Source organism: Dysidea avara, chromosome 9 (genome assembly GCF_963678975.1).
Source record: "Dysidea avara chromosome 9, odDysAvar1.4, whole genome shotgun sequence".
In the NCBI taxonomy this organism is placed as follows: domain Eukaryota; kingdom Metazoa; phylum Porifera; class Demospongiae; order Dictyoceratida; family Dysideidae; genus Dysidea; species Dysidea avara.
Window position 1 is genome coordinate 3341045 of NC_089280.1, and position 18148 is coordinate 3359192.

At 37.7% G+C, this 18148-nt stretch overlaps 3 protein-coding genes across 4 annotated transcripts; all 3 read right to left on the reverse strand.

The window, feature by feature from the left end:
* Positions 1-730: 730 nt before the first annotated feature.
* Positions 731-9161, reverse strand: LOC136267244 (caspase-8-like). Of its 2 annotated transcripts, none has more exons than XM_066062328.1 (7): positions 8501-9161; positions 6291-6329; positions 5367-5956; positions 5003-5185; positions 2901-3062; positions 2148-2618; positions 731-2020 (listed from the first exon to the last, which is right to left on the reverse strand). In XM_066062328.1, exons 3-7 carry the CDS (start codon positions 5377-5379, stop codon positions 885-887), a joined length of 1965 nt encoding a protein of 654 aa, XP_065918400.1. In that variant the 5' UTR covers positions 5380-5956; positions 6291-6329; positions 8501-9161; the 3' UTR covers positions 731-884. The 2 variants fall into 2 exon arrangements, with proteins under 2 accessions (XP_065918400.1, XP_065918399.1); XM_066062327.1 differs by having other exon boundaries at positions 5367-5961.
* A 15-nt stretch (positions 9162-9176) lies between these two features.
* LOC136266552 (caspase-3-like) lies at positions 9177-10304 on the reverse strand. The gene is made up of 2 exons (XM_066061556.1): positions 9700-10304; positions 9177-9642 (listed from the first exon to the last, which is right to left on the reverse strand). Exons 1-2 carry the CDS (start codon positions 10302-10304, stop codon positions 9177-9179), a joined length of 1071 nt encoding a protein of 356 aa, XP_065917628.1.
* On the reverse strand, positions 9444-17811 carry LOC136267247 (uncharacterized). Its single transcript, XM_066062330.1, has 4 exons — positions 17088-17811; positions 16572-16760; positions 12324-12742; positions 9444-10372 (listed from the first exon to the last, which is right to left on the reverse strand). Exons 1-3 carry the CDS (start codon positions 17116-17118, stop codon positions 12399-12401), a joined length of 564 nt encoding a protein of 187 aa, XP_065918402.1. The 5' UTR covers positions 17119-17811; the 3' UTR covers positions 9444-10372; positions 12324-12398.
* Positions 17812-18148: the final 337 nt, after the last annotated feature.

Below are 18148 nucleotides of genomic sequence, written 5' to 3' on the forward strand. Positions count from 1 at the left end.
TGTACAGTGTATTTGCCGTGTAGTTGTATGAATAGTCTTTGCAGTAGAGAGGTATCTAATGAAGAAACATCCACATGGTGTTGCTGTCGTAATAATATTATATGAATTCCATTCATGCCCTACAAATAGTAAAATAATTAAAGTCGTAGTGGTTCACAAATTGATGAAAATAATCTTTGCAATTCTTGGGAATATCTGATTATAAAGTGTACATCCTAAGAAATCTCACTCAGCAACTAATGAAAAATGTTCTACAGAGTTATGAGAATTATGACAGTTTTGTGTGGTACATCCTCAGTCATGGCTACCTTGATGGTGTGTATGGCACTGACAGCAAACCAATAACCAATATAGCTATATAGTGTTAATTTTAAAAAAAAAACAGTTTGGTGGGCAGGCCAAAATTGTTAGCTTAGTTCAGATGTTGTGACTGGAAAATGGTGGGAAGAATGCATTCAATGATTCACTTCATCCCTAGACTCTCTACCAAGTAAAGCTGACTTCTTGTTTGGTTACAGCTCTCTACTGGGAAAAGTATCATTCAGAAGTCCTGAACATGGTTCATTTCAAGTTTGTCAACAGTGTGGAACTGCTAATTTTACAATAATTATACCTGTGCAAAGAGATCACATCTATACACACCCTCATGTATATGCCAGGAGTTTATCTACATGATCCTTAAAAATTAATGTATCTAGCTAGATACATAAAAGATATACAGTACACACACACATGCACGCACGCACGCACGCACGCACGCACGCACGCACGCACGCACGCACGCACACACACACACAGAGGACTCAAGGGGTATATATATATATATATATATATAATCATACGAGAAATAGAGTAGAATGTATTAAATTGATTTTTGTAAATTGTTAAGAGTTTCCAAAGAACCACACCTGCTTGCGAAGCCGGGAAACAGGAACAGGACATTGTTTGTCTCCTTCATTAGTATAGGCTTCTGACACTTTGTTGGTAACCATGGTTAACATACTGAGGAAATCCTGTTGTGAAGCATTGTCCACAAGAACTTCACATAAACTGGAGATGTACCAGGAACCATATTCACGACTTCTCCATGAGGCATATCCTGGTGGAGTAGCATAACCAAAAAAGAAATCAGCTTCACTTGGCAAAGAGTTGGACATCTTGTCAGGTCCAGGTCCATCTTTTTGTTCAGAAACTGCTTCATCTTTAGCATCTCCACGACATGCCTGAATGAAGAACAGCTTTGGTTTGTTTACTAGTGTTGGGCAGAAGTTTCCTTTAAACAGTTTAACAATATCATTAAACTTTACCAGTTCCCCATCTGTGCCATACACACCATCAAGGTAGCCATGACTGAGGATACAACACACAAAACTGTCATAATTCTCATGACTCTGTAGAGCAACCTGCATTAGTTCACGAGTAAACTCTGAGGCTTTGAGATTTTTTAATACTTGCACCTTATAGCCAAGGTATTCCCAGGTAATATTAAGATTATTTTCATCAACTAACGATCCTTCACGGTTTGATAACTTCTCATCAATATGGCCAGTAGAATGAAATTCATAATTGTTGATGATGATGGCAATACCATGTGGCCACTTGCGCATTAGGTACCTCTCTGCTACTGGATCAGACTTGCCTTGGCCTTCTGCCAATAATTTCTCAATCAGTTCTACATAATGTTTCTGTATTTTCTTTTGATTATTCATTTCTTGCTGCAGAACATGGTTTTCATTATTTTTGGCTGTTAAATCCAATTGTAACAGTCTGATCTGCTGGAGTAATTGCTCACTATTACAAGAAGAAGTTGTTCCACCATGAAACATTTGACCATCCACTTGTGTTCGCAAACTATCAATCAACACAGAACTGTTGTAACCAACCATTCCATGTGGGTCATATTCTTCATCTTCTTCCTGAGTTGGGAGGGAATATTCCTGCTGGAGATCACAGGTGTTAACCTGCTCTGGTTTCGTGCATTGGACTGGATTGTGTTGGGGTAGTTGTGGTTGGGCAGGTACTAAAAAAAGTAATGGATTGTTACATAAAATAGTAGCTGCACACCTATAAGTACATACAGCAAACAAACCCACCAATTTCATTGTAATATGGTGGCATATATACATATAGGTAACGTAAACACTTACTGTGATCACTAAATTCTGGATTAAATGGTGGTGGACGTGACTCTACAGAAGATAATGCATTGGTTGGCAGTGGGTGGGGCTCTACATGAAGGTGTGGCTTTGTAAATGGCTCCCTATATGTAAAGGATGTTTCACTTAAATAAGTGTTAGTATACTCATCAATTAAATGACATAAATCTATTCGACTAATGTCCTTTAAAAGACTTTGGAGATAGTCCAAATTTTCAGCCGTAATCAACATCCGTTGTTCAAAGAATTTGAACAAAACCATTCCACTGAAATTAGCCTTGTTACGTACAGAAGATGAATTTACTTCTGTTGAGATAAAACACAAGTCATCCACTTCTTCTGTGCTCAATGACTTTATTATTTTTCTAAGCAAATGACGATAAGCATTATTGAGTGGTGTAGCATTTACTGTGTTGGTCTGTTGTCTGAATATTCCAGGAATCTGAAGAGTTTGATACACTCCTAAACATAGGAAAGAAAATTTGTAACAGAAATAGTCTCAATTGTGTTGTGTAGTGTGTGTAGTGTAGGCTCTAATATCTATGATGTAGTGTAGTGTAGTGTAGTGTAGTGTACTATAGTGTAGTGTAGTGTAGTGTAGTGTAGTGTAGTGTACTATAGTGTAGTGTAGTGTAGTGTAGTGTAGTGTAGTGTAGTGTAGTGTAGTGTGGTGTAGTGTATACTGTAGTGCAGTGTCTGTGAGTGTGTGCATGTGTGTGTGTACTGTGCTGATACATTCCTAACCTGTAGAAGACCTTCCATGTGGAACTAGCAGAGGGTGTCCATTATCAGGGACAGCATTAGATTTTTGTATGTCATCATCATATGTCTGTACTGGTACAGGATAGTTTCGTTTAAGTGAACCATTGGATGAAGTCTGTTGAAAATGACTTGGAAAGATCTGGGCTACAAGCATTGACATACATTAATATAATGACAGACCACATCACATCCTGATTCATTGTCATCAAAAATTTGATAAGTTAACAGTTTATACTGACCCCAATAAAACTTCACAACTAGATTCATGTACCAACCATCCATACCGTAGCTAATATAGTGTATGATGCTACTTAACTGAAGCCAAGTTCATTAATACCTTATATATAGTCGCCATAAATGTGACCAGATCTGCATTTAGCTGATGGTAAAGGCTTCAGCTTCATGTAATCATGTGCTGAGAACTTTTGAAGTTACAGCCGTACAAAGTAGCAGAAAGTATATAGTAAGTGGCCTATAAATTACAGGAGTTAAATAAAAAACACCACCTATTACAGTAATTTACAAATAAAATGATATACAGTACTGAGGCTTGCACCATCGTGTTCACCATGAATATTGGGTAGGAATGTTTTTTTTTTCCTTTTTTAATTGCAAACAAAGATGGAATCAGTGAAGAAAGCTCAATCACATATATTTCTGTGACATGATTTAACAAATACCTTTAACATATCTTTACATAGGTTTAATTTACTGCAACAAACCTAATATTTGAGCTCTTCTTTAGTAGGCGAATAAGATGATATCAAGGTTTATAATGTATGGTTAGACTATTTAACCACAAAGAAAAAGTGCTTTAAAATTTTAATAATACAGAGGTATTTTACCCATTGCAATCAATATTTTATACTACATGGCCATGAGTTTTTGTGTCCATTTAATTATCAGTTGAGTTTTATATTATGTGTTAGTACACCTCTGAGGACACTAGGTGATGTTAAATCCTAGTTTCACACCTTCTGTCTTTTTCTATAACGGTAGCTCTATATTATAGAAAGTATTTTCAACACTGGTACATTGTCAGTAGAGCAACCACTTGTCCGCAAATCAAAAGAGGCATATAATATAGTATATAGTACATGCATGGCCGAACCATTTAGTGCTATTAGAATAAAGATGGTTTAAGGCATAAATGGATGTCCCTTTGAGGATTTCTTTGCCAACAATAACTGTGTATTTACAAGAAACAATGGACTTAAACTATATAAACATGTGCAGTATAGTCATCTCAACACCACAAAATAAAGCTTTTCTCAGAGTGTTTGATGATTGGAACAGCCTCCCAAGAGACATAGTACAGTCACTCAATGTTTTTCTATTTAAGAAAAAACTTGAGGAACACTGGCAACAGTTTTGTTTTGAATTTCTGTAATACGTAGGTTTATATTAGGAATTGGTATACAAGACAATTGTCTTAACCATTTGTGCAATGTACCAAAAATAATATTTGAAATGGGGCTTCTCCCATGGTATTATAAATGCGGCATTATCATTCTTCATAAGGTAATTTGCATGGCTAGTTTGATATAGTTCAGGATAACAGCAGGTTTAGCTAAGAAATCCTAAAAAGAAATGTAGATGAATTGAAGTGTGATCCAGTGAGTCCCATCTTTTGCTAGGATTACTAAAATTCAAGTAAAATACCTGTGACCAAAACACACAATTACAACAATATTTCTTATCCTCCAATAGATGGGTAGATTTTTATTTTTTTTATTAGATAGCTGACTTAGCTAGCTAAAATGACTCAGAATGATTTTCTTAAACTGCTCTAGCTAGTTACATCAACTTTAAAAGGTACTGGATGACTCAGCCATCATGATGAGGTCACAGCAATGCGGGCGGGGACAATAATCAAAATTATGTGACCTTCAATGTGGGCACTCAAAATTGAGCACACCTGTATCATCTAGACACTTCTGTACCCAGGAAAATAAGTACATGATTAAGGTGTAGCTAATACACCTCCACAATCAGATCTGGAGTTAAACATTTTATCTTCACTCCAGTCTTCGATCTGTTCTGTACATTTTTACAAATAACTCTGATCTACATTCTATACATACCATGGCTTGATCCTTGTCCATACTGTAGTGGCTCTGTACCACCTCCTTGATAAGTGCCCTTGGTACCAGCCACTAGGTGGACCACGTTGGATGTGTCGGCGTAGTGATTTTCTCTCAGTTCAAGTGGGGCAGAAGGGATTGTCTCAACACTGTAGCTGAAATGTGTCCCAGACGCCAGAAAACCTGTCAGTATAGTTTTTTTTATAAACTTAACATTTGCCACTGCTTTAGCATAATTATATTATTTAGGAAGCTGATAGCTCTATGCTAAAAATAGATATTAATGTTCATGCATATGCGTGTCTCGCCTATCACATGCCATCGTGAAGCCAATCCATACATCGTTAGTTATGTGTACACCTACCTTCATCGTTCATGATAATAACGCGGTGAACATCCAACGAGTAACTGTGTACGAAGTATGCAAAGTCAGCCCGTCAATAATACCTAAGGGGAAAATCCCAAGTACGTAATACCTTTGAAATGGTGGGCGCCTACAAGTTGTGCGGCTGTCATTTGAAGAGAACCAAGATACAAACATTTACTATCAGTTATTTAGAAAAGGTTAAAATACAATATACAACAAGTACAAAACAGATTACAAATACACATTACATCCAGACAAGCTCGAAAACTCAATTTCTCACTGGTATTTGCATGCAAGTGGGAGGTCATGTTTCATTACCTTTGTTGAACAGCAAGAGATGCTACATAACAGTAATAGATTTTCACTGCACACGTGAGTAGCATTAATGAAATTTGGTGAAAGTGATGATCCAGTGGGAATGAAACAATCACGTGTGCCTGGCTTAATTTACATAGCAACAACAGAATGAAAAATCTTAGCTACAACAATTAATTTTACACATGTTACAAATGCCTAATAATCCATTATCTTGCTATGTGATTCAGTCCACATTATAAATCAAGTGCTGCCTCAGCACAATTGTTCTTCTACACTGGAAAAAAAGAAGAAGACAATGTAAACACAAAAGTTAATAGCCACACAAAATACAGTGAACATCTCTTAACTCTCTAAATAAAGAACACCATGCATTAACCCAAGGTACTGCGGTCCCTATAGACCATTACCTATACAATTTTACCTCTTAAAAGGACAATCTCCTTAATAAAACAGTAACATTTCATTAAAATGGATGGTCCCAAAGTGTCCGGTACAGGTTCCACATACAGTGCATAAATCACACACACACACGCGCGCTCACGCACACACTGCACACACACACACGCATGCACACAGTGTTGAAATCAGGTCACTACTGCTTACCCAGATGACACACTGACCCAGATAGCAATCCAGATTGACCTAAATAAAAACCAAAGTATATGCCAAGAACTCCATTTTGGATACTCCACAAGTTAAGTAAACAGACAATTATATGATAACTTTATTATTAACATTCATTCAGTGAGCATAGGTTGGTAAAACCCATTTTCTGTAAGTGTGTGGCTTTGCACATATCTACAAACTTCAACACACCCTACTGATAAACTAATGAGACTCCACGTACACCTACAAACAGTATCACACATTCCCATACATTATAGCTAGATGACCCAACCAACGAAGCCTACAGCCAGAAATCAAGTGAGTAGGTAAACACATCCTACACTGAGCCTCTACATTGCTAAAGTGCTGGGAAATACCTAAAATATTCCTCAAACATCTATGGTGAAAAACTTCTTTATGGGTTGAAAAATGACAGATGACAGGCTGTTGTTATATTGAGCTCTGTACACCCACACCCACACACGTACGCACGCACACACACACACACACACACACACACACACACACACACACACACGCTAGTACTCATTAAGGATTTTGGTAGTTGGATAGTAAAATTAGTACTCGAGTACTCACTAAGATCACATGATCCATTAATAATCAGCTCACATGATGCATTTGTCATCAGGAAGTGACACCATAAAGGTCATAGAGTTTGATTTGTGAAATTTAAACCACTAGACTTTGTTGGTCAGGAAAGGTTACATTAACAAGTACAAGAAAAAATTAGGAATTTTCCATATGAGTAGGGGCTGCAGCTATAAAAAGCACTGAAACAAGCCACGGAGACAAAACACAACTGACTGATTACATTTTAATCCCTACTTTAGCCTGCTATGATATATGGTTAAAGTAGGCGGGATTAAAATGCAATCATTCAGTTGTGTTTTGTCTCAGTGGCTTGTTTCAGTGCTTTTTATTGCTGCAGTCTCTACTCATACGGAAAATTCCTAATTTTTTCTTGCACTTGTTTGTGTACTTTTTTTGTAAATTTTATTGAATAACTGTATTTAGTAATTTACCCCCTTCTGCAATTCTCGAAATACATGCACAGTTAAACGTTCTTAAGGATGTGGATTTTTAACAAACTGCGTTAAACAACACATTACCCACAGAAGTATCTTTTCAACTGTCTTATAGTGTGTCTACAGTATTATTTTCCACTAATTCTCTCAACAAAGCCTCAGGGCTGCTCTTACTTTTAGTTTGCATAAGTACGGGTCATGCCCACTTTCTAGACGACAAGATACGTGAGCCTATGAGGCCTACTACGGTGTTTTTCAGTTGTAGTACACCTGAAAAGTGCTCTGGGAAAGCTACCCCATAGAGTCTGTAGAGAGGCGCCATATACAACCGGTTTTTAAACTCGGAAAAGCAACCACCTTCGAGCCAAAGCAAACACTCTAATCCTTACGAATGTAGTGGCGATGTTGAACAGGCAGCAGCATATCCGTGTATCCCAACATTAAAATCACGTGATTCCTACAATTATGTTACAAGTTTATTCCAATATGTTGGGAGCACTGTGGAGTACGTGCTTTGATGGAAGCCGTACCCATGAGAGATGGCCACGATAAAGAAGGATCAAAGATAAAACAGTAAGACAGTAGCGCACACATCGTAGGTATTTAATATTGTGAAAGGTTTTTTCTCCACAAAATTCAAAGCGTTTCTGCCAAAGTAGTAAGGCTGTAGCTGTAGCCAGTTTTCCGCTACGCTTGACTGAACGCATCATTGAGGCAGGCAGTAGAAAATTCGCTAAAACATATATATTTTTAAATTTCATAGCACCTCGTCGGAAACACTTTGGGTCATTCTGAAGACACATTTGGACTTGTTTATACCTGACCAATACTGTGAAGGATTTCTGAAGATGATTTTGGGTAGATTTTCTTTGTGGACCACACCCACGCCTTCATCGTCCTTACTATACAGTACAATAACACCTTCATCGTCCTTACTATACAGTACTATTGTACTGCATGATGCAGTGTACATGTGTGTACTATTGGTATTTATTGTACATATGAAAATGTAGCATAAAACATCTCTTATAGCTTAGACGCATGGTTGTAAGTAGTGTGAGTATTCGGTCGATTACACCAGAGCATTCAATCATGAATACTAAAATCCATGATTGTTTCCCCAACACATACATGCAATAAGTGCATACAAATAAAACATACTTTCACTTTTTGATTCCGAACTTTCTAGTGGAGTAAACTGAAGTGTAAGATCTTGTCTGCACTCTGAGTAGCACAAACTTCATGACGGATAAGAGCAAGACTTGATACAATAGTATAAGAATAGTTGAAGGCATTGAAAAAAATGCCAATTCCAATATTGGGATCTTCACTGTCACTGACGGAGTGATCATAGCGGTATAAACAAATAACAGGACAAAACATTTCTTGACTCTGCCTCTTCCATTCTTGATTCTTGAGTGGGCGCGTAGGTGTGCACATGTACAGTATCACATACACACGATACAAAACTGAATGTTCATGAAAATATTAACTGAAGTAATCACAATCTAGGCAATCAGTCAAAGTCACTCGTCCTAAACATGTACCCAGCAAATATACAGCAAACAACTTAGGGGAAGAAACCCTACCATATCTGACAAAATGTCACCACGTTGAGTACAAAAACAACAAAATACAGTAACATACAACAAATGACAAGTTGTTGATATATTCAAGGTAAAAACTACATATCTATGCACATCCAACAGAAGAAAAAGTTCACCACAAAGAAGAGAACAGATTGAATATACAAATGGAGAGACCGACAAAAAATTACAAACTATAAAAAAAATAATTTTTTTTTTAAACTGGCAACAATCTTTCAGTACTGCAAAGTTTATTCTGTGGATCTTGCAAAGAACCACACTTGTTTACGAAGTTGATTCACTGGTGAAGGACACTGCTTGTATTCTTTATTAGTATAAACTTCTGACACTCTATGGTTAACAATGGTTAGCATAGTAAGCAAGTCTCGCTGCAGGGCATAGTTATGAAGCACTTCACACAGACTGGAGATATACCAAGTTCCATGACGACGACTTCTCCATGACACATTTCCTGGTGGACTGGCATAACCAAACAAGAAATCAGCATCATTTGGTAGACAATTACTAAATGGCCCATCTCCTTTTCCATCTTTCTCATATCCTGGATCTTCATTCTCACCACAACAAGCTTGTATGAAAAACAATTTTGGTTTACCAGCTAGTGTTGGGCATTTAGTGGGTTTAAAAAGATCAGCAATTTCATTAATATTCACTGGTCTACCGTCTGCACCATACACCCCATTAAGGTCACCATGACTGAAGATACAGCACACAAAACTGTCTTAATTCTCGTGATTCTGTTCAGCAACTTGCTTGAGTCGTTGGGTGAGTTCTACTGCAAAGAGGTTCCTAAGGATGCATACATCATAGCCAAGATACTCCCAAGTACTACAAAGATGTTCTTCATCAGCACATGAGCCAGGACGACCTTTTAATGGCTCTAAGGCATGATCAGTTGAGTGAAATTCATAGTTGTTAATAATTATGGCAATGCCGTGTGGAATTTTGTTCATATCATATTTTTCTACAGGACAAGCTGGGAGATTAATCAAACTTTCGATTAATCCATTATTGTGATTAATGATGTGTACATGGTGATCAGTTGTGTCCTCCAGTTGCACAATTATCTTTCCCTGACAAACAACTAGATCTTCTCTTTCCTGAAGCCTTAATTGTAAGCGAGCTACCTGTTCTTCTAATTGTCTAATACGGAAGTGTTCAATGGTCAGATAAGTTACCACTCCTCTTTGTGGCTCAAGTCCATTACCTACCCTGGTAATCACTCGTGAACGGCTGGACGTGGAGGTTTCTACATGCATTTGATGGTTATACTCTATTTGGGATACATCATCATCTTGTACTTGAAATGGCAAAGAATACTTGTTTTGTTCACTAGGACTGCCCAGTATGGGAGCCATGGGCTAAATTGCATTTGCACTGGACACATGATGGACTGAATGAGGCTGAGGCTGCCCATAAATTGGCGCTAAGTAAAGAACATAATAATTTTAATTACACTAAACAAAACAGAAAAGGACACTGGCATCTACTATACCCAAGATCAAACTTTGAAATACAAAATAATAGGCTGCAATATCATTTTAAAAGTGTTTCTAGTGTCCAATAAAGACTTGGCATCTACATTATTCTGGCACAAGACATAGTGCACTGTACTGTCCCCTGTAGCTCCCTGGATGAATAGATGGCTTCGTGTAACATTGCCCATAATGGCTTTCAGGGATTTTTCTAGAAAATAAGTTCAGGGGGACAATCCGAGTTTTTCAGAAATTGAGGGGGGGCAGAACTTAAGTTAGGCTAAATCACCTGTTTACTCAGGCTGATTGAGGCAGAGTTCAGGGGGGGCAAAATCATTTTCAGGAGGGGCAAAATGCCCCCTTTGCCCCCCCTAGAAAAATCCCTGGCTTTCACTTATCTGGCCACAAGTAAACTTTGCCCCAGCAATGCCCTCTTTGGTATACAGTTAAACAGTTGAGAAGATATTTGTTTGTGTGTGGTCTTTATTATCATTATCAGCACTTTCACATTACTTTTGTATGATCATACAAAAGTAATGTATGTACAAATCTATTCATGTAATTAGGTCTGTTGGTATAAGTACCAGATATGTCACCGGATCTGCGAAAAGTGGTCTTATAGCCCTTCCAATTACATGTACTTGGCAATCCATAACTTGACTTGTGAGTATGGTACAAGCCTGAAATTTGGCTACTTTACACTCCTAACATAGCACTATTCCTGGATGTAATTTTAAGACACTGGGTTAAACACATAATGACTTATGGCTCGTCAAACTTGGAAATTTGGAAAGGCTATAAGATAAGGCCCTTTTGCAGATCCAGTTACATATGCAGTTAAAACAACACTGACACTGTATCACACTCTGAATATATGTACACTGGCACAGGGAGCTAGATGACTTGCATCTTGACAGGGCCTCAAACCAGTGCAAGGATAGTGCAATCCATTCCTGTTTGTATCATCATACAAAAACTCCTAATAGTTTATTAAAGTATATAGTTTTGAAACTTCTACTCATCTTCTAAATTCTAACGCCTTTCCATATCTGAGACTTTATGCTGCTCTGAAAATATTAATCTTAAACAACATTGGCTTTTGTGCTGCAGTTCATTTTGAATACATGGTGAGAATACTTTGGCCTCCTCATGCACACAACACCCAATACCCTACACAATCTTATGTAGTGTAGACTGTGTAGCCCCCATAGGTTGTCCATTGACACATCTAGTACAGCATCCACAGGTAGGCCACTGATATGTCATGATTTTTAACCAGTACACAATGCCACATAATTAACACAAACAACATAGCAGGAATCAATACCCACATAAGTTTTTGGAAAGGAAAACAAATTAGTGACTGGCTGATCTACCAATCCAGGGAAAAAGCCCTGACTGTGGCCCAGCTGTTGAATTACTTCTTATAGTGTGCCCTCAATTAACCATATAATATGACAATGATTAATTAATGTGCAAAGGTCACAAAAGGTCTGGATCCACTACTTACTACATAGGTGAAGTTCTATAATCCTACCAAGTTTCATGCCTGTATGCAAAATTCACAATTCATCTAATTTTCGAACACATCTGTACATATATGCAGCAGAACCTGAAGAAATCAATTCCAAAACACTAACTCATAACTAAAGATTGGGCCTGCAAAAACAGGGTAGCGGGCACATAAAATTTGCCTTGTTTTTCAAACTTTCATGACTTACAACCTTTTATGTGACTGTCCTATGGCCATGAAATTCTCAGCATTTATTGAGCATTTACATTGCTATAAAATACAAGCTACAGATGCAAATATTCTATTCCATTGCTGAGATATGATCAGTTACATGACTAGGTGTAGTTTGTGCCCACATGGCCTGTATGTCACATTATATAGTGTTATACCTGATACAAATTCTGGGTTATACGGTGGAGGTCGCTCCTCGACAGGTGGGGCACCATGTGGGAGGGGCTGTAGACTTAACATCCTACCATTGTACTGGTCAATGAGACTGCACAGGTCCAGCCGATCAACAGAAGTAACATCCTTGCGAGGTATATTAAATTACTTGGTGTGATGAGCATCATCTTGTCAAAGAAATCAAGCAACACTATCCCACTGAAATCATTCCTGTTACATATACCAGCCTTCTCTGCCTCTACTGAGACATAACACAAGCCTTTAACTTGTTCTAGATCTAATGAATCAGAAATTCTTTTCAACAAGAGGTGATACTCACTCAGCAATGCTTCTGGCCACTCATTTACTCTCTGTTGATGATGGCCAGTTCCACTCATGGATAAAAAAGGCCCATTAGCCACAGCTACATGGGAAAAGCACAACAGTTTAAATGTGATGATTAAACCACACTGACTTTTTTGGTTACAGTGTACAGGAAATTTGGCAAAAGGCAATTTTCACAAACAAACAATGTTTCACTACTATAAAAATTCAAATCTGTTTAGCTACAGAAACTTCTTCAAATAAATACCCTATCATAGTAAAATTTGCTAAGGCTTTCGCCCAAAAAACTTTCCTGTTATATGGCAACATGTATTACACACCTATTTACAGTAAATTATCTATTCTCGGACACCATGTATACTCGGACACTCGTTCTCATAAACATGGAATCATACAAAAATTGGTGTGGACATGCCTTGCATATAACCTAACTATACCTCCAAGTTTGAGCCAAAAATCTTGTTTGATTGTTGTGCTAGACCACATCAAAGTCGTTGCTTGAAATCATATATTCTCGGACAAAATTCAAGTATTGTCGGACACCAGTCAGTAATCCTACATCAAACACTTTCACCACCTCTATTCTCAGACACGAGCTATCAGCTGGTTCTCGTACACGGTTATATCAAATCATATGAAAATTATTGTGGACATAGTTTACACATAGCCTATCTGAACCTCCAAGTTTGAGCTAAAAAGCTTTTATGGTTAGCTAACTAGTGCAGATTAAAGTTTCCACGAGAAAATTAGTATTCTCATTTTTCTCAGATAATAGCCAATGCTTTGTACACGAAATAATTTAGCCACTTCCTACCACCACCACCATCTGATAGGGCTGTTCATTGGCTATCAGCAGAGCCATAGTTTATTTCTTTCCATCACCTTTATTGGAAATATGCGAACATGTAATTACCTCTATTCTCGGATACATTGTTTCTGTGCTGTCTGAATGAATCTTGGCTCCAGCTATTTCTGGTGAAAATGTTGTACTTTTCATTGACTTAAACTACTTTAAATAGCATGCAATGCCAGTGAACTACCTTTTTGTACCACCAGAAATAGCTGGAGCCAAGATTCAATCAGACAGCACAGAGTCCAAGAATAGAGGTAGTTACATACTCGCATATTTCCGATCATAATTATCCATAAAGGTGCTGGAAAGAAATAAACTATGGCTCTGCTGATAGCCAATGAACAGCCCTATCAGATGGTGGTGGTAGGAAGTGGCTAAATTATTGGTGTATGAAGCATTGGCTATTATCCAAGAAAAATGAGAATACTAATTTTCTCATGGAAACTTTAATCCGCTCTAGTTAGCTAACCATAAAAGCTTTTTAGCTCAAACTTGGAGGTTCAGATAGGCTATGTGTAAAGTATGTCCACAATAGTTTTCATACGACTTGGTATAACCGTGTACGAGAACCAGCTGATAGCTTGTGCCTGAGAATGAAGGTGGTGACATGCTCACACATTTCCGATCACAGCTTCCTGCAAATGAGACAAAAAGAAATAAACTATGGCTCTGTTGATAGCTAATAAATAGCCCTAGCAAATGGTGTTGGTGGTAAGTCTTTCAAGTATTTGATGTAGGATTACTGACTGGTGTCCGACAATACTTGAATTTTGTCTGAGAATATATGATTTCAAGCAACGACTTTGATGTGGTCTAGCACAACAATCAAACAAGATTTTTGGCTCAAACTTGGAGGTATAGTTAGGTTATATGCAAGGCATGTCCACACCAATTTTTGTATGATTCCATGTTTATGAGAACGAGTGTCCGAGTATACATGGTGTCCGAGAATAGTTTACTCTATATTGTAAGATGCACATACTACTATTGGTATAGTGCACCAAGACATAATAAACTTCCAAAAATTGATAAAGTGTATATCTCCCAGTTGCATTGAGCAATCAAATCAGTTCTTGGTGTGGGAGCACCCTGTAGCACAACCTAACTTTTGCACCTTTAGTTGCCTTGGAAACCTTTATTAAATGGTGAAATATCATTTTTGCACTTTTTGTAAGGAGTTCTATGTTTTACATCAGAATTTTAAAAACTATGTATCACATGAATACTTGTTGATGTCTCCCTAATTCTTACTGATCAAATTTTGAAAATTTAGTGCACACTAGTGGTGTGCGATATCAGGATTTTCATTTCGATACGATATCGATACGATAATAGTGTAAATATCGAATTTCGATTCGATTTTCGATAATTTTTAATTGTGTGGGTGGAGTAATTGCGTGGGTGGCCGATATTTATAAATATGCTTCAAATACATTTTACACTCCAAAGCTATTGCATAGAACTGGTAGACAAGCTTATAAAGTGGCTAGATTGTACAGAACCAACCTTCATTTCAAGCGTGATTGCACAATCACACACTAAAGCTGTTAATTTATGGAAATATTCTTCGATATTTCGATAATTATCGAAACTTTTCGATAATATTGAAATCTGCTAAAGTAGTATAGAAATCAATACGATAACGATATTGACAAATTATCGCGATATCGATATTTTTTCGATATATCGCACACCACTAGTGCACACCATCACAACAGTCATACTAATGTATTTTCAATATTTTTAAAAGATATAACTGATCATTGTAATGAGTACTATTTATTGTAAGATGCACTAATGCTATAGCACAAAGATAAGGAAAGATACGTAATTTTAAAAATGCATGCTTGAACTGATTTTGGAAGTTTATGCCTTGGCGTACTATAGTAGAGTGTATGCTTTAGTCAGTGAGTAAACATTTACAGTAAAACCAGACTTAATAAGTTGACTTTATGCTACTTCTATAAACCAGGTAGCCATGCAGTTAATAGACAAATAATCAATCATGTATATTTTATTCATGCCATTGCTATTATTAATTCAGCTAGACAATTGGATTTGTAAATACTAAAATTTAGCATATTTCATAATTCATTAATTATTTTGTAATTCTGTAATTACATTGCTATGTGCTGCTAACGAAGCATAACTATAACAAACCACTTTAAACCACAAATTACACACAGAAGTATCTTCTCAACTGTTTTATAGCGTATCTGTCACGTCTTCTCATGAAAATTGGTTAAAGAAAGCCTTGAGGCTGTTTCTTCGTGTAAGTATGGGTAATGGCCCCTTTCAACTTGAAGGATATGCTATCTCTGGTAGACTAAGAGGCCTTCAACGTTGTTTTGAAGTTGTTAAAACCGAAAGAGAAGACCATTCACAAAGAGTCACCATATACCTGTATTGCAGACCGCAGAGAAGAAATCACCGCAGAGCAAAGTTTATGTGTGTGGAAGTTTAATACAAACCTAATTTAGCTTTCAATTCTTACATCCTGGCTGCTTTTTACCACTAAACGATTTCGCTAACGTAAGTGCATAAGGACAAACAGATAGGTAGATAGGTAGGTAGGTAGGTAGGCAAGCAGGCACACACACACACACACACACACACACACACACACACACACACACACACACACACACACACACACACACACACACACACACACACACACACACACACACACACACACACACACACACACACACACACACACACACACACACACACACAACTTCAGTTAACCAAGAGCGCCGGCGGCATGCGCCTGGTTAAAAATGCCCTCCACAATTACTACAAAACAAACATTGCAGTCTCCACAGGTGGCTCCATTTCTACCTCTGAATGAGCAAAATTATGCATCAAATATGTCTATCGTAGAGATGTACAACAACTACAATACAGTAGTTCATAACATCACGTTTCTACTTCTTGATAAAGACAACAGTCACAAAATAATACTTTAACATAACATTTCAATCTATTTCTTCAAGACAATTTGATAACTGGCCAACTTCAACATACAGAACACAACTGACTACACAATTACCTGGTCCTCCAATATAGTGTGCAGGATCTGTGAGACTGGGATTATATCTGATATCCCTGGTACCAGCTTGCATTGAGCCATACTGATCACTGGTTACTCCGAGTGAGGCAGAGGTACCAAGCTCAAAAGAGGTTGCAGGTGGCAGTGCCTCCACATTGTGACTGGGGAAAGTCCCAACATGTAGTTGACCTGATATGAAGAAAATTATTTACCATATACCATACAGTTTGAATGTACCATGCTTAATAAAGTGACATGATAGTGGTATAATGATCATGATATGCAAGTGAAACACGCGATTAGTCTACCTGGCATGGAAAGCAGCCTGGCCACGCGCAAGACTAACAACTTTTTAGTGAATAAACAATCGGGACAATGGAAGCCTCGATGGAACGTAAACCTGTAATAGTGGAGACCTTATTAGATGGCCGCCACACGGATTCGCCTCTACACCACAAAAATGTCCGACAACAAAAATTAACATATTATACACTGGGCTTTATATATTCTACCCACCTTCATTATAGTTATCTACGTGTTTGATCATGTTCGTAGCTTCCAGAAACTCCTCTTCGCAACCCGCGACTCGAGCTGCGTTTGACTGGCCTGTAATTGATGAAGAACTGTTTTCGTTAATGTCACCAGTACGAAGCACTGAACTGTGGTGCCATATCAACTTATGAAGCGGCTTCGACTTTTCCGAATCTAATTGGCGCTCACCTTCGTAATTCTGGCGTTTTGACAGAAGATTCTCCACCTGGACCACATCGAGACGCTGTGGTTCCAACCAACTTATGACTGCTGTGCGTTTACACAACAAGACTCTGCGTGCTGCCAAAAGTCAAGCGAGTTTTGAAAAAATGTTCGTCGTCTGCTCCAGGTCCTGATGGAATCACTTATTTTTATTTGAAGAAACTTCCCAGTTGTCACAACTTTCTAGCTACTCTGTACTCCAAGACCTTCAACAGGCTGGATTTTCAGTTAATCTTGGGACAATTGAGGTTGGCTGTTTGGGCCATTTCATGCCACAGACTATCTCTAAACTAAGCGATGTATGCCATCTAACGAAGAATACTATTCGTTGTATTCTTCAGCAAGCAGCTCGTGTTGCAATCTCCTGTTCATATAGGATCTTTAATTCCCGTGCTTCCACTACTTGGGATGTAGTTGATCTGTTTACCTGTTGAGAAGCCATGCATAATTATTTAGTTTTGTAGCTAGCTATGTAGTTTTTTTTTTTTGGTCTTGCCAGGGCTCCATACTTTTTAGTAATAATTTGGTAACCCTGAGACTGGACTCCTGACCCCTTGTAATTATTTGTTCATGTAATTGTCAATTATTATGACGTTTATCTATCTCCATACAGTATGTAGATTACTTTGTACAACCCAGTCTCCTGACAAAATGGATAAAATAAAAGACTACTCTAAGCGAGACTCTAAATAGCAAACGCCATTTGTGTACTGTATTAATTTTATTATTGGAATGTGACAAAAAATCACGTGACTTTGATTAGGCCACTCCAAATAAATTCTCTGTTTCCCCGCATCTGGTTACTGTCAGCTCTAAATTATTCG

Excerpts from the sequence above, each read along its gene's own strand:
- LOC136267244 (XM_066062328.1), bottom strand. Across the intron at positions 3,063-5,002 it reads TGGACAAGGATCAAGCCATG|CCCAGATCTTTCCAAGTCAT; the intron begins GTATGTATAGAA and ends CAATGCTTGTAG. Across the intron at positions 2,021-2,147 it reads TCCAGAATTTAGTGATCACA|TACCTGCCCAACCACAACTA; the intron begins GTAAGTGTTTAC and ends TACTTTTTTTAG.
- LOC136267247 (XM_066062330.1), bottom strand. The coding sequence starts at position 17,118 with ATGATCAAACACGTAGATAACTATAATGAAG. Across the intron at positions 16,761-17,087 it reads CGTAGATAACTATAATGAAG|GTCAACTACATGTTGGGACT; the intron begins GTGGGTAGAATA and ends TCTTCATATCAG. Across the intron at positions 12,743-16,571 it reads ACACTATATTGGAGGACCAG|CTGTGGCTAATGGGCCTTTT; the intron begins GTAATTGTGTAG and ends TTTCCCATGTAG.
- LOC136266552 (XM_066061556.1), bottom strand. The coding sequence starts at position 10,304 with ATGGCTCCCATACTGGGCAGTCCTAGTGAACAAAACAAGTATTCTTTG. Across the intron at positions 9,643-9,699 it reads GAACTCACCCAACGACTCAA|TCATGGTGACCTTAATGGGG; the intron begins GCAAGTTGCTGA and ends CTGTATCTTCAG.